Below are 25,318 nucleotides of genomic sequence, written 5' to 3'. Positions count from 1 at the left end.
AGCAGCAGCCCCTGAGCCCAGGCTCTGAGCCCTGATGGACAGAGGACAGTCTGGGGGTGTCTGTGTGTCTCAGGGCGGCTGGGCTCAGGCTGCTCAGGCCTGGCTGCTTCTCCCCTCCTTTGGGGCTTTCTGGGCAGAGGCTGGGCGGCTTTGCCTCTCCTCCTGCAGCCCACTGGACAGGGGAGGAAACTGAGGCAAGCACCAGGGTCCTGCAGGGGGAGATCTCAGGCCTCCCTGACTCCAGGCCCTGAGCTCTAGCAGGCCCTGAGGGGCTAAAGGCCCTGGAAGGGCTTCTCTCCCTGGAGGATTCTTCCCTTGCTGGCCTCAGGCCCGGGGCTGCTGCTCTGAATTCCTCTCTGCTGTCTCTGGGGCTCAGGAGGGGAGAATACACAGGCCTGGGCTGGGCATGGCCTGCCCTCCCCTGGGATGGGGGCGTTGGGGGCCCCCCAGGCCCTTCCCTGGACTCCAGCCTCTTCTTCCAGGCTTTGGGCCTGTCCAGGCTGAGCTGGGAGGCAGCCCTAAAGGGAGGCCCAGAGGGGGAGGCAGCAGGGGGGGTCCAGCACCCTGGGGGGGCCCTCCGAGGCCTGCCAGGCCCCAGGAGGACCTCTTTCCTGCAGGCACCCCCCAGAAGCCTGGCTCTGCCCCTCCCCCAGCTCCCCCCTGGGTCTCATCCCAGCTGGGTTTCCCAGCCCGGACCTCCCCGACGAGCCCCGACTCCCCCGCCCCGCCACTGCCGCTGGGAAGAAAAAGGGCTTTTTGTGAGCCACGAAGGCCCTGCTGGGAGTCCCGCAGGGATTCCGCCATTGTGGAGCGCGATCTGGAGTGACGACGCTCAACGGGCTCGGAGAGCCTCCACAGGCTTCGGGCAGCGACGCCACTCCGGGCTCTGCATCCCGGGCGAGGAAAAGGACGCATCCGGGGACAAAGCGCTCCGCTGCGGCTCGGGGTGGGGGTGAGAGGCCGGGCGGGAGGGTGTCTGCCCCTACGGGGGCCTGGAGGGGTCCGTCCGGCTCTCCTGGAGAGGGGATGCTGGGAGGAAGGACGAGCGGGAGGAATTCTGGGAAACCTGCCACGCCTGAGCCGGCCTGATGCAGTGTGACGGGAGCAGAACCCGCAGAACGTCCGCCACAGCCTCGATACCGTCCCGGGGAGGACCAGGGCCATGATGGAGCTGTTTGGGGCACTGCAATGGCCCAAACCATCGCACAGGAGTCGGGACGGAAAGGGCCGCCTGCTCCCGAGAAGGGCCGGTGGAGGCCGAGGATCCTCCGCGTCACTCGCGTTCTTCCCGTTTCCTCCACAAGGGGGCGGAGGAGGGAAAGGATTCAGGGCTCCGCATTCTTTTTCAGAGTTCTGGAGCTGGAGTCGGGAAGACCCGAGTTCCAACCTCAGATGCTTCCTGGCTGTGTGACCCTGGACAAGTCATTGAATGTATGCTTGCCTCAGTTTCCCCTCCTATGAAATGGGAATACCTCCGTCCCAGGGTTCTGGGGAGAGCCAATGAAATGATCATTGGACATCCCTTGGCACAATAACTGGCACATGATTAGTGCTGTATAAATGCTAGCGATTATTATCAATATGATCACGATTAATGCTGGGGAATTAGCAGCGAGCACCCATGCAGTGGGAGAATGGAGAGGCTAAGGAACCATTTTCTTCAACTGTGAAAGAAAAATACTGAGGGATAACATCATGTGGGGCAGTGAGGGGGATCAATGGTTAGAAAGCCTGGCCTGCAAAAAAGGAGGTCCTGGGTTCAAATCTAGACTCAGACTGCCTTGCTGTGTGACCCTGGAAAAGTCACTTCACCACAATTGCCTCTCCCTTACTGCTCTTAGGTCTTGGATCGGATGCTCGGTAGTGATTTTAAGACAGAAATAAGGCGATCAACAATGTCTAAATTATAAAGGGTTTTGGCCCCACGTGCTCTTGTGTGTACGACTCGCGGGGCACCTTCCGCCCTCTGGTCAGAGCTGGTCTGGGCGTTTCCGTGTCAGGGAAGGAGAATGTGGAACATAAAACAACGAGGTGTTTCTTGAACCCTCCAGATAGGGAGTGCCACCAAGATGAGCATCCCAATAAGGAGAGGGATCGCCGCCTCCCCACAGTATCACCTTCCTGGATATCGAAGAACCTCTGGGAACGGCTCTGGCCTTCGGGGCGCCTTTCTTCTCTGTGTTGCCAGCTCTGATTCTTGGGGTGTTTGTGAAGATCCCCCCTAGTGAAAGCCAATAACCGGCCCTCAGCTACACTCTCCTCGTCTTCCTCACCTTGTTTCCTCTGCTCCTGGCTCTTCCTTGGTGGCCCCACTGCAGCCACCTGCCTCCTCCAAGACACGACATTTGGGCTTGTGTTCACTGGGGCTGTTTCTTCCGCTTTAGCCCAAAGCCTTGTGGTCATTGTGGCCTCTGAGGCTGCAGCCCCAGGGAGCAGGAGTAAGAGATGGCTACCACCCGGAGCTCCCAGCAGTGCTGTGCTCCTTTGCTCTGGGGTCCGAGTGACTCCCTGTCCCGGCACAGACACACATCCCCAACCTGATGAGATCCTCATTGCATGTGATGAGGGCTCCGTCCTGGGTTTCTACCGCGTCTTGGGCTACGTTGGACTCTTAGCCCCGGGGAGCTTCACGGTGGCTTTCCTGGCAGGAGCCGGCCCGACACCATCAGTGAAGCCAGGTTCATTCGTTTCTGCCCTGTGTGGGCCTCCTTCCTGCCCACCTACCAGAGCACCAAGGGCAAAGCCGTGGTGGTGGGGGAGATCTTCTCCATCCTGGCCTCCGGCGCTGGCTTACTGGGCTGCATCTTCATTCCCAAGTGTTGGGTGATCTTGCTGAGGCCAGATGGGAACACCCAGAAGTGCGGGAAGAATGTCAGAGCGCCAGAGGGGAAAGGCCAAGCCTGTGAGTTCCTCATTCAGCACGAGGCATGTTTCAGCAAAGCTTGCCAGAGGGACCATCTACCCTTAGTAATGGCATGGCCTGAGGTCACGAATGCCTCCATAATGCCAAATGTGCCAAAAATAACTGGCCAAAGGAGCCAAGCAGTAGGAGGAAGAGGCATTCCTGACCATCTTAAGGGAATTATGGGATTTGTTATGGTTCGTTCCCATAACAAACACTGGGGCATCCGCAGAAGGGGCAGGCATAAGGACCCACTCTTCACGTAAGCCCGGACATTTTCCATGATGCTAAGATAGACTCAGTTCCAGCAGCTCCCCATTTATTATTTGTGGGATCCCTCTCCTGGAATATGGTAAGGATGTTTCCATCGGTCAGCCACTTTCCACTCTCAGCCTTGATTGTGCCCTTGCACCTGCCATAGATGAACTATTTGAACATAATGTGGTTGACTTTCATGAAGGCATCATTGATGGCCTCAATGTCTATTGCTGTGGTGTTGAAAGCATCCAAACTAGCCAAATCCATTGCTGATGACCTTCACCGTCATGTCTCAGCAATGTGACTACAACAGCGGCTCATGGCACTGAGCTTGGAGGAAGAGCAGAGCGCCAGTGATTTCTGGATAAAAGGAGAGCAATACATACTTCCAGTTTCCTCAATGCCGATTCATCCTGGTTAGGAAGCCGGCCCTAGCCTCCTGCCTGGAATCCTGGCTTCAGTGTCACCATGACTCCAACTCCTTGGAAGTTCAATGGTGATGACCCCTTGAACGTTAAACTGAGAACAAATGAGACAAAAAAGAAATAGAAACACCCCTGGACAATTTCTCAAAGCCATGGGATAAAAGGAGAGAGAAGAGGGAAACTTTCTTCTTTCCATTTCAATTCCCGGCTCCTTCAATGGGGATGAATTACAACTGATCTTCGTCCTCTGGAAATAATGGGAAAGATACTGACTCTCAGTTTGGCATGGAGGCAGCTGGGTGGCTTAGTGGATGGAGAGCCAAGCTTAGAGATGGGAGGTCCTAGGTCCAAATCTGGCCTAAGACACTTCCTAGCTCATTGCCTAGCCCTTACCACATTGTGGCCTTGGAACCAATACACAATCTTAATTCCAAGACAGAAGGTAAGGGTTTAAATTAAAAAAAAAAATGACAAAGCATGCTCTGGCTACTCAGCCAGTCAAAGGAGGCCACTTCCACTTGTATCAGGGGAGAATTCAGGATGCAGGGTGCCTCCATGTTAGGTGGTTTCTATCAAATCCGCTTCTTGGACTCATTAGGACCCATCACCTTTTAGGAGAAAGCACAAAGATCTCTCAATAAAGGCCAATATTCCCGTCCCAGGCAGCTGGGATCAAAGGGTCTCCATGGCCACCACTTCTTACTACAAGGCTCTGAGCTCTAGCATTCCTTCAGGGCAGTTTCCAGGGAGAGAGAACTTAGGGCCATCTCCCAGGTGGGAAAGCTGCATCCCAGGGCGGCCTCCATGCTCATTACCAGAGAAGGAAAAAGGGTCAAAACTTGTCTTTGTCATAATACATGAATTTTCATAGCTCTCAACAAGAGTGCTGTGGCCATTCTACTCAAAGCCTCTCTCGAACCCGCAAGAGCCTGTTCTTTCTTTTCCCATTCTTCTGTCTCTATTTCTGTTTTTCTTCTTATACAGAGCTGGCCTCCTTATAAGCTGACTCTCTGTGTGGGTTCTGCCCCAACACCTGGCCCTCACATTCCAGTCTTTCTTCACCCGACAAGTAAAAATTGCTCACTTTATCTTCTGCAACCCTCCCCCCCTGGGCGGAGGAATTCTTCCCCTCTCATGGCTCCTGATTGTTTGAAGTGATCTCTCATCTCTCAGGCCCGCATCCTGGGGAATGAGTCCTGCTCCTCGGGGAGAGATTCTGGTCCTTCTCGTCCACCCTGTCTGTGGCAAGGCCTGAGGGTCTGAGGAAGCGTCTCCTAATCACGCATTCAGCAGGTACAGACGTCTTGGGGTGTTCAAAGGAGGGGCTGAATAATGAGCTCCTCAAAAGATTTGTTCAACTGCCTGAGCAAGATCGGGGTCTCTGGTCATTCCAGAGGGCCGCTGACCTCCCTGTGACTTCATATGGGTGACGCCTGTCTGACCGATAAACTGGCACAATCAATGAACGGAGACTTCCGACCCCAAATCCATCTCGACATTCCAGTATAAGAGCAGGAAGCCCCTGAGGCCGTGTGCGCAGCCCTGTTGGCCCCACTTCTCAGCCCAGCAGATCCCTCCCAGCTCCTGCCTTCCTCTACTCTTCCCTGAATATCAGTTTGAATGAAAAAGGAGGCCCCTACAGTGTCTGTGTCCTCTACTGTCTTTCCTAGGTCACGTGTGCTCCAAGGAGGAATCCTCACAGCAAAGCCAGCATTTCCACAGGACTGAAGGCTCGCACAGCGTCTTACATTCTCTCATGGAATCCACCCCCAACCCTGAGAGGCAGCTGCTCTCAACACCCCATTGTAGACAGGGAAGACCAGAGAGAAGCAGGTTAAGTGACTGGCCCAGGGCCACTGAGATGGTCATGGTGAAGCCCTGAGCATGGTACCTGGAACCCAGGAAGTCTTCTCTAAATGTTTGCTCAGCTTGGAGATGGAGTCCAACCCCCTCCTTGGTCTGGAAGAGATGTGAACCCCTCTGAAGGTGGGGGAGTGGAGGAAGGACCTACCTGGGGAGGAGGAACAGTGTAGAGGGAGGGGGCAGCTCCCTGAGGATAGGGGCAAAGGGGGCCTGCGGATGCACTCAGAGGAGCTCCAGGGTAGGGGAGAGAGTGGGACACATGGCAGGGGCTGAGGGGAGAAAGGGCAAGGACAGGGAGTCTGGTGAGGGGACCATGAGGAAAGGTATCAGGGAGAGGGCCAGCAGGTCACCCCAAACCCTCCCCTCCTCTGGCTCAGCCCCTGACCTCAGGCTACTGGTCACTGCCTTGGAGTCTGCTCCTTCCTGGTCCTGAGCAGCCCTGCCCAGCTTGGCCCTCTGTCTACACCCTCCTTTTAGAGCCCAACTTCATTCTACCTCTCTTCTCTCCCGGTTTCAGGAAGCATTTTTGTATGTTTTATTCCACAGGAAAGAAATCATCACAGCCAGCATTTCTAGGGCCCTCAGGGATTCATCACTAGCACCTTGCTGGGTAGATGCACAAATGGGGAAAGTGAGGCAAAGATGAAATGACTCTTCCAAGGTCACATAGCCACCAAGTATCTCAGGGGCGATTCCAACTTGGATCTTGATTCAATCCGTGTTTCCCTTCTAGGGGTTTAGATGCAGTCCCTGAGGACTCCAATTCACTCTTCCTAGTGCAGCAGGGGTTAACCCTGGAAGGGATGTTGGATGTCACCTGGGCTGACTCCTGTGTTTCACAGAACACACTGAGGCCCCAGAAGAGACAGACATGTGTCAGAGGCAGAATCTGAACCCAGGGCCTCTGAAAGAATCCCTCATGGGGAAAAGCAGGGAGGGGAATGCCTGGCCTTCAGGATGACCAGCCACCTCCTTTCCTCCCTCAACAGAGGACCTCAGAGGGGATCTAGGATGAGCCACTTCCTGTGTAACTGTGTCTGAGGATCCCACCCAGGAGGCTGGACTGGGAGGGCTGAGAGAGGAGGGAAAGAGGAGGCAGAGGGGAGAGGATGGGGAAGGGGTCTGGACCTTTTCTGCCTAGAAATCACTGAGGAGATTCTTCCTCATGCCCAGGCCAGAGCTAAGGAAAATACAAACAGCACAGCTACATCCATCCCAAAGTAAGACATTCCCTGTGCTCAGCAGCTGAGCTTCCACAGATGAGAGGTATAGAGGGAGCTTTGGGTGGGAAAAGTTCTTGGTCAAGAGATGGGGGGGGAGGGGGAAGTGCCTGAAGGCAGAGACTGACATCCCTCATCAGGACCAGGAACAAGGTGGTTTGTTCTTAGTTGTGAGCTGATCTGGAGAAAAGAGAGAAAGGGCTGGAGGGCAAAGGAAGCCCAAACCAGTACTGGGCTGGGGAGGATGGGTGGCAGAAAGGTCCTGAGAGTGGTGAATGAAGTGATGGTTCCTGAGGCTTTCCTGCACCAGTGACTTCGGAGATGTGGACACTAGGGAGCCCTGCAGAGTCTCAGGAAGCCAAGGCTGTGGGCAGGACTTCCCTGTAGTTACTTGTCTTCCTAGGTTTGATTAATTTAAGAGAAGACACTTTGCCCTCTGTCTAAAATCCAGGGGGGAGGGGCGGGGGGGGGAGGAAAGAGGGAGAGACACAAAGACAGACAGAAGGACAAGAGACAGAGAGAGAGACCAGAGGCAGAAAAAGAGAGATAAAGAAAAGAAACGGAAAAACAAGAAACAGAAGAGAGAAAAACAAACGAGAGAGATAAAGACCAGAAATAAAGACAGAGGAGAGAGATAAAGACAAGAAAGAGATAAAGATCAGAAATGGAGAGATAAAGGGAGGAGAGAGTTAGCTCTTAATAATTGGAAATTCTGAATACAAGTTTCAGCATGGACTGAGGCAACTAGATCCCCTGCTATTTGGAATAGAAACAGGGTGTTAGGGAGGCAGTTAGGAGGTTCAGAGGTTTGAGTCAGGCTTACAGGTGGGAAGTCCTGGGTTCAAATCTGTTTTCAGAAACTTCCCAGCTGGATCATCCTGGGCAAGGTACTGAAATTCCATTGTCTAACCCTAATTCTTCTTTTCCCTTGCAATCACTATATAGGATTGATTCTAAAATGGAAAGCAAGTGTTTTGAAAACAAAATAAACACAAACAAATCAAGATGTTAGGTAAAATTACCTCGGTTAACTAACTTTTTAGTCTAACAAAAATATGATAATTCCTTGTATTGGGAAATATTTGGGACCAAATCACAAAGGAAAGGACCATGTGCCTCTCATCTTCTAGTAACGCAATTCTGTAACATCTGCCCAATTTGGGTTATATGTCCTAAATAGACTTTCAAACTTTTTCATCACCACCATAGGTGCCTCCAAAGGCAGGAGTTTTTTCAATGAATCTCTCAAATCTTGTGGAGAAAAAAGTGTAAGATGTCTAGTATTGACTAATGATCTCATTAATAATAAATGAGAACATCCCTGGGGGAAAGGACTGTATTGGACTTGTCTGTGGTTCCTGGTGCTTAGCTTGTTGTTTTCGGGAGGGGGCAAGCACAATGTTGGGGTGTGGTGGGGAAGGGGGAGGAGAGGTAGTGAGAGAGGTCCAGGGGGAGGAGGGGTTGGGCAGGGAAAGGAGAGAAAGAGAGGGAGAAGTTGGTTAAAGTGGAGGTTGGTCAGGGAGGGGGAGAAACTGGAGAAAGGGGAGAAGGGGAGACTAAGTGGCAGGAGTGGGAGGCTGGGCCGTGGGGAGGGAAAAGCTGGGCAAGGAATGGCACAGGCTGGGCATGGCAAGAGCAAGGGTAGATAGTACATGAGTTAGCCAGTAAGGGGAGGCAAAGAGATGGTACCAAAGGTGGGCTGCCAGGTGAGAGGGGCATGTCGGGGGTGGTAGGGGTGGTGCCGAAGGAGTCAGGATGGCTTGGATCTCGAGATGGAGTAGCCTCTTGTCAGGTGAGAAGCCAGGGGGGTCAGTTTTTTCAGATTTAACCAAGAGGTTATTGCTAGTACTCGGCTTGGTTGAACCATCAAGGTGATATGCCCAGAGCCACAAGTTGGAATATCCTCTGGAATCCTTGCTGCCAATGATTGCTTTCAATTCTTTTAGAATTTTAAAGTCAGAAGAGTCAAAGAGGGGCCTGGTAAAAGGCTTCAGTGTCCAGACTTTGCACAGCCTCTGTTTCCTTCCTTGACATCCAGTGCTTCTTGGGAAATCCTGGTTCATCCCAACTTCTTAGTAATTTATACAATGGCAAGTCCTGGGGAATATTACTTGACTTCTTCATAGCAATATCCCCCATAATATAAGAAGGACTTAGTAGATTATCTGGTCAGAAGTTACTGCTTTTGTTCCCCAAATTGAGAAAAATACCTTGTCTTTCTTCACTATATGTTTGGGGTACCTGCTATGGCTGTTGCTGCTTAGGAAAAGAAACCCTAATTTAGGAGAGGGGGGAGTTAAGTTATGGACCCGGCAGTAGCTATGTGGTCCTGGGCCTAGGGTTCAGCAAGGAGCTCTACAAAATCCAATAATTTAATAGCCAAAACATTTGAATACTTAAAAATGTAGACACAACTTCCTTTAAGTTTATTTTAAAAGACAACAAAGTTGGACGTTGGTGTTAGGGCTAAATAAGAAATGAATGCAAGGCATTAACTTTTGAAATGATGGATTACAGAACTGGTATATCCAATTAATTAATTTTATGTATTTTATTGATTATATTTAATTTTATTAATTTTTCTTTTATTTAACTTTATGTTTAATTTTTTAAATTTTATTTTGCCTTGTTTATTTATTTTTAACTTGCCTATATTTTTGTTGTTAGCCCGTAGGAGGCAATGTGCTGGCCTGTGGACTCCTTGACCAGGGAGTAGGGTCTCTGAGGACTAGGGGCAGTGATGGGGAGAAAATCTTGTACTGGGGATGACAGTGTAAGCATGAGCAGTGGCCTTGTGGCTTCCCCTTTTGTCTTGGGGCCTCAAAAAAGAGGGATGGAAAGGAAAGAGAGATATGTTACTTTCGTGGTTGCTCCATTTAGCTTGCTATTCTGTGGCCACCATTAGGGCCCCATAGCCATGCTCACAGGGAAGTCTAGCTAGCAACAAAACCAGAAAAGAGCAAAATCCACTCTTGCCTCAGTTTATCAAACATTTTCTTTGCCTACTAATTCCATCACAGCATGTCTCAGGAGGCAACTGTGACTTCCGGTTTTGCCAGGACCACTCAGAGGGGCGGTCCTAGGGGGCAGTACCAGGGGAAATCCCCCTGCCCCATGACTCGACGCCATTGCTGCCTTTTTCCTGCTGGGATTCTATTCTTGTGCACCAATACACTCAATGATTTTCTTCACAGGATCAGAATTTAATGTCTTAATCCATAATAAAAAAATGGGGGGGGGGGTTTTGGCCACATTAAAAAAATGAATTAAAGGTGTATATTTATGTATATATTAAAAGTTGCGGGGGCAGCTGGGTAGCTCAGTGGATTGAGAGCTAGCCCTAGAGACGGGAGGTCCTAGGTTCAAATCTGGCCTCAGACACTTCCCAGCTGTGTGACCCTGGGCAAGTCACTTGACCCCCATTGCCTAGCCCTTACCACTCTTCTGCCTTGGAGCCAATACACAGTATTGACTCTAAGACAGAAGGTAAGGGTTTAAAAAAAAAAAAAGTTGCTTGTGGAGGGGAATTTATCTACTCTTCTTGTCACCCTTCTAAAGGGCACCTAATGATTACTAATTTGTTGCAGGAAGTTGCCAATCAAAAATAACTAATATTAATTAATGTATACTAGAGGATAATGCATGATTTTATCCCATACAATAAGGTTTTTCTCTGGTGTGGATACTCTGATGTTTAGCAACAGATTCCTTCCATGTAAAAGCCTTTCCACACTGATTACATTCATAAGGTTTCTCTCCAGTATGGATTCTCTGATGTGCAGCAAGAGAGCTCCTCTCTGTGAAAGCCTTTCCACATTGATTACATTCATAAGGTTTCTCTCCTGTGTGGATTGTCTGATGTGCAAAAAGATTGCCCCTCTCTGTGAAAGTCTTTGCACATTGTGTACACTCATAAGGTTTCTCTCCTGTGTGAATTGTCTGATGTCTGGCAAGATGGCCCCTCTGTGTGAAAGCCTTTCCACATTGATTACATTCATAAGGTTTCTCTCTAGTGTGGATTCTCTGATGTGCAGCAAGTTGGCCACTCCCTGTAAAAGCTTTTCCACACTGTTTACATTCATAAGGTTTATCTCGAGTGTGGAACCTCTGATGTGCAACAAGATGGGCCCTCTGTGTAAAAGCCTTTGCACATTGCTTACATTCATAAGGTTTCTCCCCAGTGTGGATTCTCTGATGTGCAGCAAGACTGTCACTCTGTGTAAAACCCTTTCCACATTGTTTACATTCATAAGGTTTCTCTCCAGTATGGATTCTCTGGTGTTTAGCAAGATTGCTCCTCACTGTGAAAGCTTTTCCGCAGTGTTCACATTCATAAGGTTTCTCTCCTGTGTGGATTCTCTGATGTATATCAAGATTGCCCCTACGTGTGAAAGCCTTTCCACAGTGTTTACATTCATAAGGTTTCTCTCCAGAGTGGATTCTCTGATGTTTAGCAAGATTGCTCTTCATTGTGAAAGCCTTTCCACAGTGTTTGCATTCATAAGGTTTCTCTCCAGTGTGGACAGTCTGATGTGCAGCAAGATGGCCTCTCCGTTTAAATGCCTTTCCACAGTGTTTACATTCATAAGGTTTCTCTCTAGTGTGGATTCTCTGATGTGCGGCAAGTTCAGAGTTCTGATTCAAAGGTCTCCCACCTTTATCACTTACTGAAACTATCTCAACATGTTTAATTTTTGGATGTCTAATGAGGTTTAAACTCCAGCCAAAGGCCATTCCTCCTAGGTTACCTTGATACGTAGGCATTTCCAGTTCCTTGGGTGACTGAACAAGTTCTACTTCTTCAGGAAAGCTTTTCCTATATTCGCTATCCTGACAACAGTCATTTCCTAAGGTCAATTTCATGTACTGATTTAGGGCTGAATATTGGCTGAATTTCTCAACAGTTTCATCAAATTCATTGTCACTCTTTGGATTTTTATTTACCTTGATATTAGGGGCACAGATTTCTCTCAAAATAAAGTCATGGAGCTCCTTAGTCATGCATCTTTTGGGGCCAGATCCTTTCACAAAAAGGCTCAGCTTTGTAGACATCTCCTTCACTTCAAAATTATTCTCTGCCTCTGAAGAAAAGAAATAATAATATAAGCAAAGAAGGAAGGAACACACAGAGAAATGTAGTTCTTTCCTCTGATGGCAGCAAGTAAACTGATTTTTATTCTATTTTCCCAGGCAAAAAGGAGCTTTTAGAAGAACTAGTCTTTGGATACACCATTTGGTCATATCTGCATGATGGATGATTTTAAAAAGACTTTCATATACAATAAAAATGAATGGTCCACAATGGACCAGTGACATAAGCAGGCCCAAGATTCTCCTCATACTTCCCAAATGTCATAAAAATGGAGAAATGACTTGAACAACTTCCTTGCAGCTAGACTAAAACTCAAACTCTATGCATAAGCATGTTTTGTCCACAGTATTACACAATCTTCCTCCATTGCCTTTCTATCTTTCCTAAAAAGTCACTCGTCCCTCATTCTTCTAATTTTGTGAATCTTGGGTAACCTTCCAGATATTCTGTTCTCATCATTTTGGATGCACTATCACATGGTCATTCTTGATAAATGTTGTATGGTAAGCAGAGAAACAACTTTACTCTTTTTTAACTCTTAGGCAGTAATTTTCAAAGAGGAATAGAAGTTTTCTTCTTTTCTCTATAGCTGCAAAGATTGCATGCCATTAAGGGCCAACATACTAAAGATTCATCTTTTTTTACAATCTACCATAAATTATGTCTCATGCCATATTCATTGAAGGGTTTCAGTAATGATGAATTATGAAGGTGTTAAAATGTATTCAAAAGCTGATGCCAATGAACAAAGTGTTCCTGGATCAGACTTGTCTGGATATATTGTTAATATTTCACATGGTTGATTTTACTGGATCCTCTAATTTGGTCAAAAGACTTGGCTTGGATTAAAACTTTAAATTTCTATTACCATTCTAGTAGCTGTGCCTGGAGTTGTGAAAGGCTCAGACAGACTGAAAGAAATCACAATAGTTCACCTTTAACATCTGAATTAGTGTTGACCAGGATTCTGGGAAGAGAGAAGTTTTACACTGGTCAGGAAGGAGATTCAAATTACATTTCCCTTGGCACTTGGCTGAACAATTGTGTTACTACCTCTTTCATCATTTTTGTAATTGGACTTGTAATATTATGTAGAACCTTTTGCCTTTTCCTATGTTTGAAGGATATCCTGCAACCCCCAATGATGTAAAATGATGTAATAAACAGATCAGAGACAAACTCACTCACTCTCTCTGACTTGCCACTCTGACACCACACTGCATCTTTCTCCATGTCCTTTGTCTGTCATATACTCTATGCATATCCACTCTTTTTAAAAATTTTATTTAATTAGATGTTTAGAATAATTTTCCATGGTTACAAGACTCATGTTTCTTCCTTCCCCTCCCCTTACCCCCCTCCCTTATCTGACATGTAATTCCACCAGGTTTAACATGTGCCATTGATCAAGATCCATTTCCTTATTATTAATATTTGTACTAGGATGATCTTTTAGAGTCTACTTTCCCATTCATAGCCCCATTGACCCATGTGATCAAGCAGTTATTTTTCTTGTGTTTCTTTTCCCACACTTCTTCCTCTGGATGTGGATTGCGTTCTTTCTCATATGTCCCTCAGAATTGCTCTGGATCATTGCATTGCTACTAGTAGAGAAGTTGATTTTACTATGTCTCCACTCTTAAACCCCTTCTCATTTGTTTCCCCAGTTTTTGGCTTCCTTCCCTAGGTGATTAGAATCCACATAAGATTTTTGGAGAGGCTGGACCTCTTTAACCACCTTTCAGGAAATGAAAAGCATGATTTAGTATTGGTCTGCCAGTCCCCAAGTCATTCTTCACCACAGATAAAAAGTCTTTTTGAATAACTGCCTTTATACACCTGCTTTCAACTCACTCACCTGCACAGCAGCTCCTTGGGCCTTTTCGATCTAGTAGCCATGCCATACATTCCCTTGCTGAAAACAGGAGATAAAATTTTCTCTAGGAACTGGAAGCCCTGGGCATAAGGAGAAAGGGATCATGAGAGAAAAATAAAAAATAGGGTCCTCTTAAAGGAAAGGGGGCATGCAAGTAAGGCCTACAGAATGGTTTTTGTTGTATTCACTATTGGAATATTTGCAGGAGGGCAGAGATCATGGAAATAATTTGCAATCAGAAAATTCCATCTTTTTTTACTTCTTGTAATAGAAGGATAGAAACATTCCACAACCTCCATTATATAGAAATTAAAGGTAGATGGTAGTGAAGGGATATGAGATCAGAAAAGTAAATTTAATATAACCTTAGAAAGATGGTACATAGGTACCCCTGGGAAAGTTATTTACCATGTTTGCCTCAGTTGACTCAACTATGAATTGAAGACAATAAGATTATCAAACTCACAGGGATGTTGTGAAATTAATGATAATTATGAACTTTACCCAGCAAAGGGCATAGAGTAGGTATTTTGAAATGCTTGTTCCTTTTCTTTCCATTCCTATTATCTAGCCTGGGATTTGAGGAAAGAATGAAGGAGGAATAAGAATAAACTCACAAGACTAGGCATAATGTGAGGTATAGTTTTAGACTTCTTTTTAAATGTTATTCCCATATTATTGAAATAACAATTACTTTTACCTTTATTCTCTTTATGTCTACTTGTGTATGTCAAATGTGTTTCTTCTAAACAATATACCACAAGATTCAGGTTTTCAATTCACTTTGTTATCTGCTTCCATTTTATGGGTGAGTTCATCTCATTTACAATTGCAATTATGATTACCATTTCTATATTCCCCTTCATCTTGTTTTCCTCTCTTAATCCTACGCTATCTCCTTTCACTGTCTGTCCAAAAGTTCCCCTTTAATCACCCCTCCCCCATTTCCCTTATATTATTGCCCTCCCTCCACCACCTTTCTTATTCTCCTTCTATTTCTCTATAATAGCAGGAGTCCCCAAACTGAAGCCCCCTGAGACCATTTATCTGGCCCCTACCGCACTTCCAAAAGGGGCACCTTTTCCATTGGTGGTCAGTGAGAGGAGCACTGTATGTGGTAGTGTCACAAAGCGCAAAACACAGCATTGCTCATGTATAGTACTACTTCTAGCGACATAATCCTTTGTGTGTTGCCTTGTTCTGAGTGACGAAAAGGATTATGTGGCTGCACAATGGAAGACATCAGCTTCGATCTGGGGGAGAGGATTCCACACTGTGTATACTGCTGGCACTGATGGGCCTGTGCAAGGTGTGACAGGCCCATCACAGCCAGCGCTGCAGTCTCCACTATCCCAGATAGTGGTACACAGATTTGTTCAGTTTTTTTTTTTAATAGTCCAGCCCTCCAATGGTCTGAGAGACAATGAACTGGCCCCCTGTGTAAAAAGTTTGGGGACCCCTGCTCTATAAAGTAAGATTCTGTACCTCAATGAGTCTGTCTGTTATTCCCAACAAGAATAAGTTATACTGATTGCCTTTCACCACTTCCATCATCCCCTCCACTATCATAGTTTTTCTGCCCATGTCTCTTTGATATAATTTACCCCATGTTACTTCTCTCTTCTTTTTTCTCTCAGTGCTATCCTCTTTTTTTACCCCCTTGGTTTTTGTTTTTGTTTTGCATATCTCCCTAAACACTTTGGTACCATACCTCTTTCTATCATCATTCCACTAGACATATAAACAATTTGACCTCCTTGAGTCTTGTTAATTTTCTTTCTACCTTTTTATGCTTCACTTGAATTGTATATAGGGACATCAACTTTTCTGTTTTGCTCTGCTCTTTTTATCAGGAATACTTGGACAACCCCTTTGTTATTAAATGATGACTTCTGTCCCTGAAAGAATAGTCAGTCTTGATGGGTGGATGATTCATGGCTGTAAACCCTATTTCCTTACTTTCCAGAATATCATATTTCAAACACTTAGATCCTTTCATATAAAAGCTCCCAGATCTTATGTAATCAACACTGGGGCTCCATATTTGAATTGTTTCTTTCTGACAATGCAATACTTTCTCCTTAGCATGGGATTTCTACAAATTGGTTAAAAAATTCCTGGGAGTTGTCATTTCGGGATTATTGTAGGAGGTGTGAAAAATAGACTCGAATACAGGACTACAATCCCCATGAGCCTTTGCTCCACTTCCCCAGAATGCCTTGTAATCTCACCTGGGCCGAGATCGAGAAGAGATTTAAGCAAAGGCTTTTGAAGGCTCTTGCCTTTTGGACTTCCGTTTTGGAGCAGGCAGGCTCTTCCATGATGTGAGGTTATTTTGTCTAGGCCTCTGGCCTAGGCACATGTTTCTTACTTGTATGTTCTTTAATCTTTAGCCTTTAATAAACCTCTAAAAAAATATAATACTCCTTGCAGAGAGAAACAAATTTCTACCTGCCTCAGTCTCCCTATCTCCCCTAAATTTTAATCTTTACAGAGGTGATCTGTGGATTCTTTCAATCTCTCTTTTAACCTATGACTAAAGAATATTGGCAGTTTTCTTTGATAATTTCTAGTAATATATTAGACTTTTTAAAAAGTCTAATAAACTATTGATTGTCTATTGGATCTATATTCCAGGTTGTTTTTTTCAGTAAGATATTTCATATTTTCTTTTGATTTTGTTTTATTGTTTCTTGATATTTCATGAAGTCATTAGCTTCTATATGCTCAATTCTAATTTAAAAAGAATGATTTCCTTCCATGACCTCTTGATCCTCTTTTTCCATTTGGTCCATTTTACTTCTTCTGCCACTTGACCAATTTTATTTTTTCATGTCTAATTTTCTTTTTGCATTACTTTTATTTCTTTTCCCCATTTTCTTTCCACTTCTCTCATTTGATTTCTCAATTCCTTTTTGAACTCATCTAGTAACTGAGTCCAATTTCCATTATTATTTGAAGATTTGCATATGGAGGCTTTTGTATTCAATCCCCACCTGAATCTGTGCCTTGCTCTTTTTTGCCTCATTAAGTGGAAAGGAAAACTGAATCAAGCTTTGGGCCTTTCTGCCACTCAGGCGGGACAGACAGCAGTGGAATGTTGGAGAGAAGATATTGACAATGATGACAGTTAGAGGGTGGAGGGGCGAGTTGGAGAGTGACAGTTGCTCTGAGGACGCACTCTTTTCTGGCCTGGGACTGGAAGGAGCACTCTCTCCTAGTCTCTGGATAGAAGTACCTCTATTCCTGGATTTTTCCCAACTGTGTACTCTACCTGGATTCCTGTGATTGTGTCATCAAACAAAAGAATTTAAGGGGAACGTTTGAACTTAAGGCCGGTCTTTAGGGAGCTAGTCTGAAGAGACAGGCCCAACCAGCTCATGAGGTCAGAACCTTTTCTACCTTGTGCTATCTACTGCTAAAGACTTTAAACTTAAGAAAGCTAGCATAGATTAGCATGGTCACGAATAAAACAGCCTGAGGCCTGGCCTCAGCTCAAAAGCTGAGAGAGACTCAAACCCAATCTGGGAAAAAGTATAGAAAACCCCTCTTCCCTCTACCCTGGTACCTCCCCAATCCAAACTTGTTATTAAAGTCATCTTAAGTTAAATAACCTGCAGTCAGAAAAGAGAACTATCATTTCAGGGGAACATAGAGGAAGGACCTAAGGACAGCCATTCAACCATAAATAGTCCTTATCGGACCCCTGGTAGGCGACCTTGGGTGGGTGTGGGGGAGGCTTGTCCCCTCAGGAGGGTTTGTGCTTATCTGCCCTGGGGTATCTTCAACATCAATCAATAGAGAAGACATCTCCTCAGGCTATCATAGTTGGCCCATTTCTTGGGAACCCCATTTTTCAAAAATAGCCTCTCAGCAGGGGTTATCTCTCTCCTTTTACCTCACCAGCATCTATATTCCCTCTATCCCTTTAACTCCTCCATTCCCTGTTACAAAACCTTTCTTATTCCTTATACCTCTTCAATCTTAGACAATTTCTTTAACTATTAGACATTTTCTATGGTTAGATGTTTCTTTTGTTATTTGCTCATTTTTCCAGACTTCTTTTTTTTTTTACACTTTGCCATCTATCTCAGTTCTCAGGGTAGAGGGGGTATTCTCTTAAACTTCAGTTTTTCCTTGCTGCTCCCCTTAGCTATAGTTCTGGTTTTCTGTAACTTTCATTTCTTCCAAGGTAGCACCATGGCCTGTGGGATGGATGCTCTGAAAGCTACTAATTTAGTCTCCTCTAGGGACAGCTGATGGCTTACAGGGCTTAGAGGACTGGGAGCTACTTTGCCCTGGGGCTACAGGCTTTACCATAGGCTTGAACTGGCCAAGTGACTTTGGGACCTCATTCAGCCTTGTGCCAAGTCTTTATATTCCAAGGGGTGGGCTTAGGACATTCTAATAATACAGACTTAAGAAGGGTTCTGGTTCTTTGGCTTCTGTCCAGGTTCTGAACCTGGAGCAATAGATATGGGTTAGATTGTCTGCACTCCTCTGTGTGCAGTTTTACTTCCAGTTCCCCCATTATTTCCCAAAATAGACCCTTTCTGCCCAACTTTCAACTTGTTTTCCTCAGGAGAGCCAATAACCATGTTTGTTCTGTGACTACTCATTTAAAAACACATTTTAAGGTTGCTTTGACATTTTCAGGGCAGGTCTAGTTTTTGCTTCTGCTATGTTGTCTGGGTATAAACAGAGAATTTACACACAAATTTGAAGTCAAATAACTGGATGGACTAGATGACTTCTGAGATTAGTTTGAGGAATATAAATCTGTAACACTGGTTTAAGTTTTCACCTGAAGCTATCTAAAACTGAGAAGAAACAAATTCAGGGGTAAAAAAAGGAAAGTCCCACATTCAGCACTTCTGCTTTAAAAAAGAAAAAAAGAAAAAACAAACCTTACCTTCCATCTTAGAATCAATATTGGGTATTGGTTCCAAGGCAGAAGATGTTAAGTGACTTGCCTGGGGTCACACAGCTAGGAAGTGTCTGAGGCCAGATTTGAACCTAGGACCTCCCATCTCTGGGCCTGGCTCTCAATTCAAAGCCACCCAGTTGCACCCAGCACTTTTGCTTTTTTAATAATTGACAAAGGTTCAAAATCCTGTGTATCTGCCTTAGAATAAAGACATTCTCTTTATGGCAGATTCAGAGTTAACAGAGGAAATGATCCTTACCCACAGAGAGTAGATTCTGCACATTCTCCAGCAAGACCTCCAGGTACAGCTCTTTCTGAGAATGGGCCAATAGGCACCACTCTTCCTGGGTGAAGTCCACAGCCACATCCTTGAATGCTATTGACGCCTAAACCAGCAAGAGTCACAAGATTTAGAGCTCAGAATTCATCTGGTACAGCCCTGATCCATTGACTGGGGGAAACTGAAGCACACGAGGGAATTTACCCAAAGTCAGCAGGAAGACTAGTCTCAGAGCACAGTGGAATATTGACAAAGGCATTTTGTATCTAAAGTGAGAATCATGTCGTGAAGAGTAAAACCTGGAGAAATATCTTACTCTTAAATACTTTTCCCTCTGGGGAATCATGGAGATGGGATGTGCTCTCTGAGTGAAGTATGAGATTCTGTGGAGGAGAAAGAGAGAAGGTGATCTGAAACTCCTCCTCATCACAAGAGTCAAGAGTTGATCTGGTAAGAATATTTTTCTGAAGAGTTTCTGAGAAGGTAGCATGTACTGTGTATTCTAGGGGGAAATATTACCAGTAATCAATGAGGAGAAAACAAAGAAAAAGGAATTCTCTATGTAATTTCCTAAAATTCCTAAAAGGCTGAAATACTCTTATCTAGATAAAATCATAAAGACGATTCCATACAGTTATATGGGATCAGACTCTGATTTAAGCTGAATGAAGAAAAGCATTCTCATGGTAGATTGAGTTTGGTGAACCACTGGGTATGATGTGCCATAGCCAAAACATTCTATCTTTGCTTTATGATGAACGGAATGGGTGAATGGAACATATTTAGTCATTTTATATTTAGTTACATGGAAAGAAGAATGAGTATGATGAGGAAAAGAAGGGATGTTCCATCTTTTTAAAATATAAAATTTTGGCGATTAAATTAATTCAAAAGAAAGATAACGACAGTGTAATGATTGGAATTCTCAAGAGGCACAATTTTTTCATTTTAAATAATTTATTAATTGGTCAGTTGACACTACAAAATCTAAAAGAAAGAAAAATGGGTAGGGCAAATTAATATAATAAAAATAACAATCTTACCTAAATTAATTTACTTATTCAGTGCTGTACCTATCAAACTACCCCAAAAATGTTTTTATAGAATTAGAAAAAATTATAACAAAGTTCACCTGGAAAAACAAAAGATCAAGAATATCAAAGAAATTAATGAAAAAAAAAGTGAACAATGGTGGCCTAGCAGTACCAGATCTTAAACTGTACAATAAAGCAGTAATCATTAAAATATGATACTGGATAGAAGAGTGGATCAATGGAATAGACTAGGGGTAAATGGCCTATAAGAAAAAAAAAATATGGTAGTTCTCTCCTCCAGCACAGGTTGTTTCTCTCTCTCTCTCTCTCTCTCTCTTATATATTTTATACTTGGTATTGGATACTCTTCTAATTCACCCCTTCCTGACCCATTCCCTATTGTTCAGCCTGGAAAGCCCCTGAGATATCCAGGGGAAAAATAGTCTGAGGAAAGTCTGAATTTCCAAGCATATGAAAACACAGTTCCTCAGATCCTGAATACAATCTAAAAACTAGAAACTCTAGAAGGACCATTCCATTGTCTTCTTCACCACACAGGGCTATTCTACTCCACTATAATGACTTTCTCCATCCCCAAGGTGACACTATACAGCATATCCTTCAATGGACACCATCATGTCTTGGGAGGAACACGTCTGAGCTACAGTTCTTTGGGCCAGCACCAGTATTCCCTCTCCCACAACTGTAGCAGGGGCAGAAAGCAGTCTCTGCAGCCAGAACTTGCAGGAAGAATTGCTTTTGATACAGCTAAAGGACATTCAGAGAGGAAGGATGAGGTCCAGAGAGAAAGGGCAGCCACCACCTCTAGCAGGGACAGCAAAAAGTTCTCATTCAGATATACTTAGTACCAGAAGGCAGAAAGAATTCCGGCCCAAAGGAAAGCAGAGAAATCTGGGCTCAAAGGGAAGAATGCAGCGAGACTTGTTCTAAGGAAAGAAGGCAGCTTTGTTTGGAACTCATCTACTCTGGGTGGTTCCTGGTAGGCCTCACTGCTTTAAATGCCCTGCCTCTGAAGTCCTAAGATCAATGATGTCCTCAAGTGGCACCCAAGGAGAGGACCTCAGGACCCTGCTTGTCTTTCCACGCTGAGACTTGCCCTCAATTATTTGGAATGCCACTGCCACCAGTTCCTAAGCATCTAAACCACCTCAGGGCTTGATATTCCACCTGGGCAGCCACCTACAAGGTTGGTCACCCTAAGAACTTCCCCCTCACTCTCCTTCCCTCTCCCCTTAGTCCCTCCCATACTCTTTTAGTACCGGAGCAACACTGGGCTCTTTCTAGTTCCTCACAGGAGACTCTCCATCTCCTGACCTAGTTCCGGGACTCCTCTCCCTCCTCCCCAACTTTCACTACTGTCCACACTAGTCTCTGCCTCCTCAGTGCTGGATTCCTTCAGGTCTGGATGATAATCTCATCTGCTGCAAGAAACCTTTTTTGACCCACCTTTTGTTTGACTTCCTACAATTTATTTCATACATATTGAAGGGAAAATTGTTTTATGGCCTTTATACGATCGATCCGGAAACAAGGGATCACCCAGAATCCTTTAGATAAGTAACTGCAGGGACAGTTAAAGAGTTAGACCCGGTTATTCCATTAATCGTGTACAAGATATCAAGTATAATAGAATGCCGGCCACAGTATCGGGAGGGATGCAGTTTGGTGGGTCATCAGCGTATTACAGCAATGAATGATACTGAAGACTTTCTGTGGGAAGAATAAAAGCTTTAGGTCTGGGCAGTTATCTAGGGAAGCTGAGAGCCAAGCAGAGCAGCTGGGCTCACTGGGACTGGGGAGTCTACAGCTGCCCTGAGGAGATCCCAGGAAAGCAAACTGGGCATGTTCAGGTCCTGTTGGATCCTTTGAAGATTGAGGCCAACTAGAAGCTGCCCAAACCATTGTGGCCCAGAAAGGTTCCTGTGACCCAAGTGGTAGGAAAGTTCTGGAGGATTCGGGAAATTCTCTCCTCTGAAGTTGGGACTTTGAGTCAAAGGCTCCAAACCTTTGTTACCAAACACACTGCGTGTTCCTTAACATCCTCCGTACCTTCTGCTGCTTATCTGTCAGAAACCCACAGAACACAGTGCTGGACGCCTCTATGGGACCTTTGCTGGGTGGAGTGACATCTCCAGCTGTCACTGACCACAATTAGGTTTGGATCTTCAGCTCGGAATTATGGCCGGGACATTTCTTTGTAGTTTGTCAATGTGAGGAGATTAAGGGAAGGATTCAGGATTCTGAGATCCCTCAGGAAGAAGTTCTGGAGATGCTCAGCAGCTTTTCTTTTAGGGCTCTTTGTTTTCGGACTCCCCATTAAAGACCCACGTTGAGCTGAGCTGTGCCCCATCTCAGGAGGGTGATGTTTCTCGTGGGCTATTTTGTGTGGTCTGGTCTTGTCAGGGTGTAGTGTGGTTCCTGTCCTTTTCTTTACAATTTCTAGTGAGCCAAGAGCACAGTCACAGAGAGAGGCCCACAGGGCTGGTCTTGTGCCCCCACCAGAGTTGGGTGGTCTCTGGCTGTGCCCGGGTGCTTTCTATTCCTTCTCAGAGGAGAAAACTTCTGCAGGACCTTCTCCAAGTGTGTCAAGTGTTTGTTTTCATGAGCTGGAAATCATTTGCCTTTGAGGGAAGATTAAAGTTGTTCATTTGATAAAGTTGCCTCAAAAGAAGTCTGTAAATTTCACATTATTCTTACATAAACTAGCTAGTCCAAAGGATTCACCTTTCTTAAGAAAAAACTCAGGGAGCAGCTGGGTAGCTCAGTGGATTGAGAGCCAAGCCTAGAGATGGGAGGTCCTGGGTTCAAATCTGGCCTTAGGCACTTCCCAGCTGTGTGACCCTGGACAAGTCACTTGGCCCCCATTGCCTAGCCCTTACCACTCTTCTGCCTTGGAACAAATATACAATATTGATTCCAAGACGGAAGGTAAAGGTTTAAAAAAACAACCCAGTTAAGGACTTCGATTTTGATAATATGGAAATTAAATTATCTTAACCACAGGCTACATATATAGGTATATATATTTATAAATACTTACAAACATTTTTAAAAGATGAGCTAGCTTTATGATCCAGTAGTTAGAAATATAGTGTATATAAATTTCCTAATAATTCTCTTAAGGAACAGGAAAGAAACCTTCAGGAATTTCTGCTACTGAGCTGTGAAGCCTGTCATAAATTCCCAAGCCATGAAACAACTGTTTTGGTCAAATACTTCACTTAAAGTGATTAAGCGTTAAAATCCGGGGCTGAATTCCTTGAAATGTCCTCCCACATGGGCTAAAACCACAAAGCTCCATTATCTATTTCAAGTTCTTCTACCTGCCAAAAGCCAGAGCCCATATTCAGCTTTTCAGTCTAAATGAAAGAAACAGTCCTGTAAACGGCTCCCCACAAAAAAGAACGGAGAGAAGACTGCAGCAGATGATCAAGTCCAGCGATTTTGTCCAGAAGAACCGTTTTGGTGAAAAGCTGCTGCTTTTGTTCTGTGTCCTGAAGAGGAGCTTAAGAGACAGGAATCGCAGTGGTGGTGCCGGCTTAACCAATGAGAGCGAATGAAGGGAATGCGCTCATTTACTGTAGTTTTTGTGCTTGGTACCAGCATGGTTGAGTATATCTGTCTTATTCATTACTCTTAGCATCTTCCTGGTCTGATTAGCTGTTTTGGCTATTAACAATTAATAAAAATAATAAAAATATCTGCTGGCCACATTAAAAAGACCAGAAACAAGGAAAATATTTATATAAAACTAAATTGAAACTAATCAGATGGCAAGGACAGAAATGCTTAATTTCTCAATTTCTAAGTGGTGTTTATTTCAAAATTACAATGTGTGTTTGTTCTTTTGGAGTAGTATCTTAAATCTTAATTGTGCTAAACTTAATACATTTCCAGATTCTTTTTTTTTTTAATCCTTACCTGTGTATTGGTTCCAAGGCAGAAGAGTGGTAAGGGCTAGGCAATGGAGGTTAAGTGACTTGCCCAGGGTCACACAGCTGGGAAGTGCCTGGAGCCAGATTTGACATCCTGATTCTAAATATGAAATCAGGACTATGTATTTGCAAACTGTCCATCAGATTTTATAGGGATACAGATGCTGCCTGTATTGCTATTATTATACAAGTTTCAATAATGTCATGTCATTGATGATCATAGACTTGGTAAGTATTAAGTATAAAATTATACTTCTTAAATGATTCTTTTGAGGGGTTCTACTTCTAAATTTTTTTTGGTACAAATTATTTTAACTCATTAATTAATTGGATATAATTTGACCTACCTAATTTGGTACTGACCTCAAACATAAAATATTGATGCTCTTCATAGCTTCAAAACACAAGAAGAATTGTTTGATCTTATTAATAGTAAAATATTCACACCTTTTACAATCACCTGCTCTGTTTACTCAATTAATGGAAATGGGCTATATAACTTTTAAAAAACTTTCTTCACTCCTCTCATATCTATATACTTAAAATGACTCTCTAAACAGTTTAGTCCTCCCTTGGAATTTGGATTAAAATCCCTCACTAAACTGCACCTGAATTATCTCTTTCCTATTTAGATCCAACATTCCTGGTCCCCCCCCCCCATCATTCCAAATAGTCTGGAAGCCACCCAAACTATCACTAGAATTCCTAATCAATAACCCCAAAGGTTCCAGGCTTTAAAAAAGCCGGAGCCATTTCAACACTGTATCTGAGCATGTTGCTTTATCCAATGGATGTCAGACATTACTTAAGACCATTGTACAAATCAAACAGGGTTTAAATGTTTTCTAACTTGAAAACCCTACCACATCTCTTATCAACAGACTGGATATTTTACTAAAATTACTAAATTAGTAAATTTAATAAAATGATTTAGTTTAGAAAACTTAGAAAATTATTTTAAAAGTTAAAACATGGGTCAAGAATTATTTTAATTCACCAAGAGGGAAACCAATCAAGATATGTTTAAGAATTGAAAACCCTTTTCTAAAAGGCCGGGGTTAACAGATTCTTTGAAGATATTAAGTCTATCAATTTCTGTCTTTTAATTCATTCAACTAAATGTCAACAATAAAAGCATCCCGCACAATACTAAACAAGAGACTTCTTTGGGTAGGTATGAACACACTACATCAAAAAGATAATATTTTTGTATTGGAAGAAATTTCAAATATTTTACCTTTCATCTACTTTTATTTATTTCTTCAACCTTCAAAGGCATAGATTTAATCTCTTCTCTAACAGGTGTAAAATTGAGATTTGAACTCTGGACTCCATTCCCCAGGAGTCCTTGCTAGCTCCCAGAATGCCCTCTAATCTCACTGAATTCTCAAATGGGCCAAGAGCAAAAGGATTATTTAGAGGGTCTCCACCCACGGCAGGCTCTCTTTACTTCCTGTCTCTGCTGGCAAACAGACTCGTCTCATG

The 25,318-nt window shown here is 44.3% G+C and overlaps 1 protein-coding gene and 1 pseudogene across 6 annotated transcripts in view; one reads left to right on the top strand and one right to left on the bottom strand.

Moving 5' to 3' along the window:
• VN2R523P (vomeronasal 2 receptor 523 pseudogene) lies at window positions 2,104–2,958 on the top strand (annotated as a pseudogene).
• Window positions 7,677–25,318, bottom strand: part of LOC130458141 (zinc finger protein 501-like) — a 27,296-nt gene continuing 9,654 nt past the window's right edge. For 3 of the 6 annotated variants that reach the window (XM_056821134.1, XM_056821135.1, XM_056821133.1), the window contains 3 exons: window positions 18,823–18,949; window positions 13,619–13,716; window positions 7,677–11,749 (listed from right to left, as the gene is read on the bottom strand). In XM_056821134.1, the coding sequence (XP_056677112.1) occupies window positions 10,317–11,749; window positions 13,619–13,664 (1,479 nt within the window). In that variant the 5' untranslated portion in view covers window positions 13,665–13,716; window positions 18,823–18,949 and the 3' untranslated portion in view covers window positions 7,677–10,316. Of the gene's footprint in view, window positions 11,750–13,618; window positions 13,717–18,822; window positions 18,950–19,759; window positions 22,520–25,318 lie in introns of those variants that run through there. The other 3 variants (XM_056821136.1, XM_056821139.1, XM_056821138.1) reach the window with 2 other exon arrangements.

Source organism: Monodelphis domestica, chromosome 3 (assembly GCF_027887165.1).
Source record: "Monodelphis domestica isolate mMonDom1 chromosome 3, mMonDom1.pri, whole genome shotgun sequence".
Taxonomy (NCBI): domain Eukaryota; kingdom Metazoa; phylum Chordata; class Mammalia; order Didelphimorphia; family Didelphidae; genus Monodelphis; species Monodelphis domestica.
This window is presented reverse-complemented; position numbering and strand designations above follow the sequence as displayed.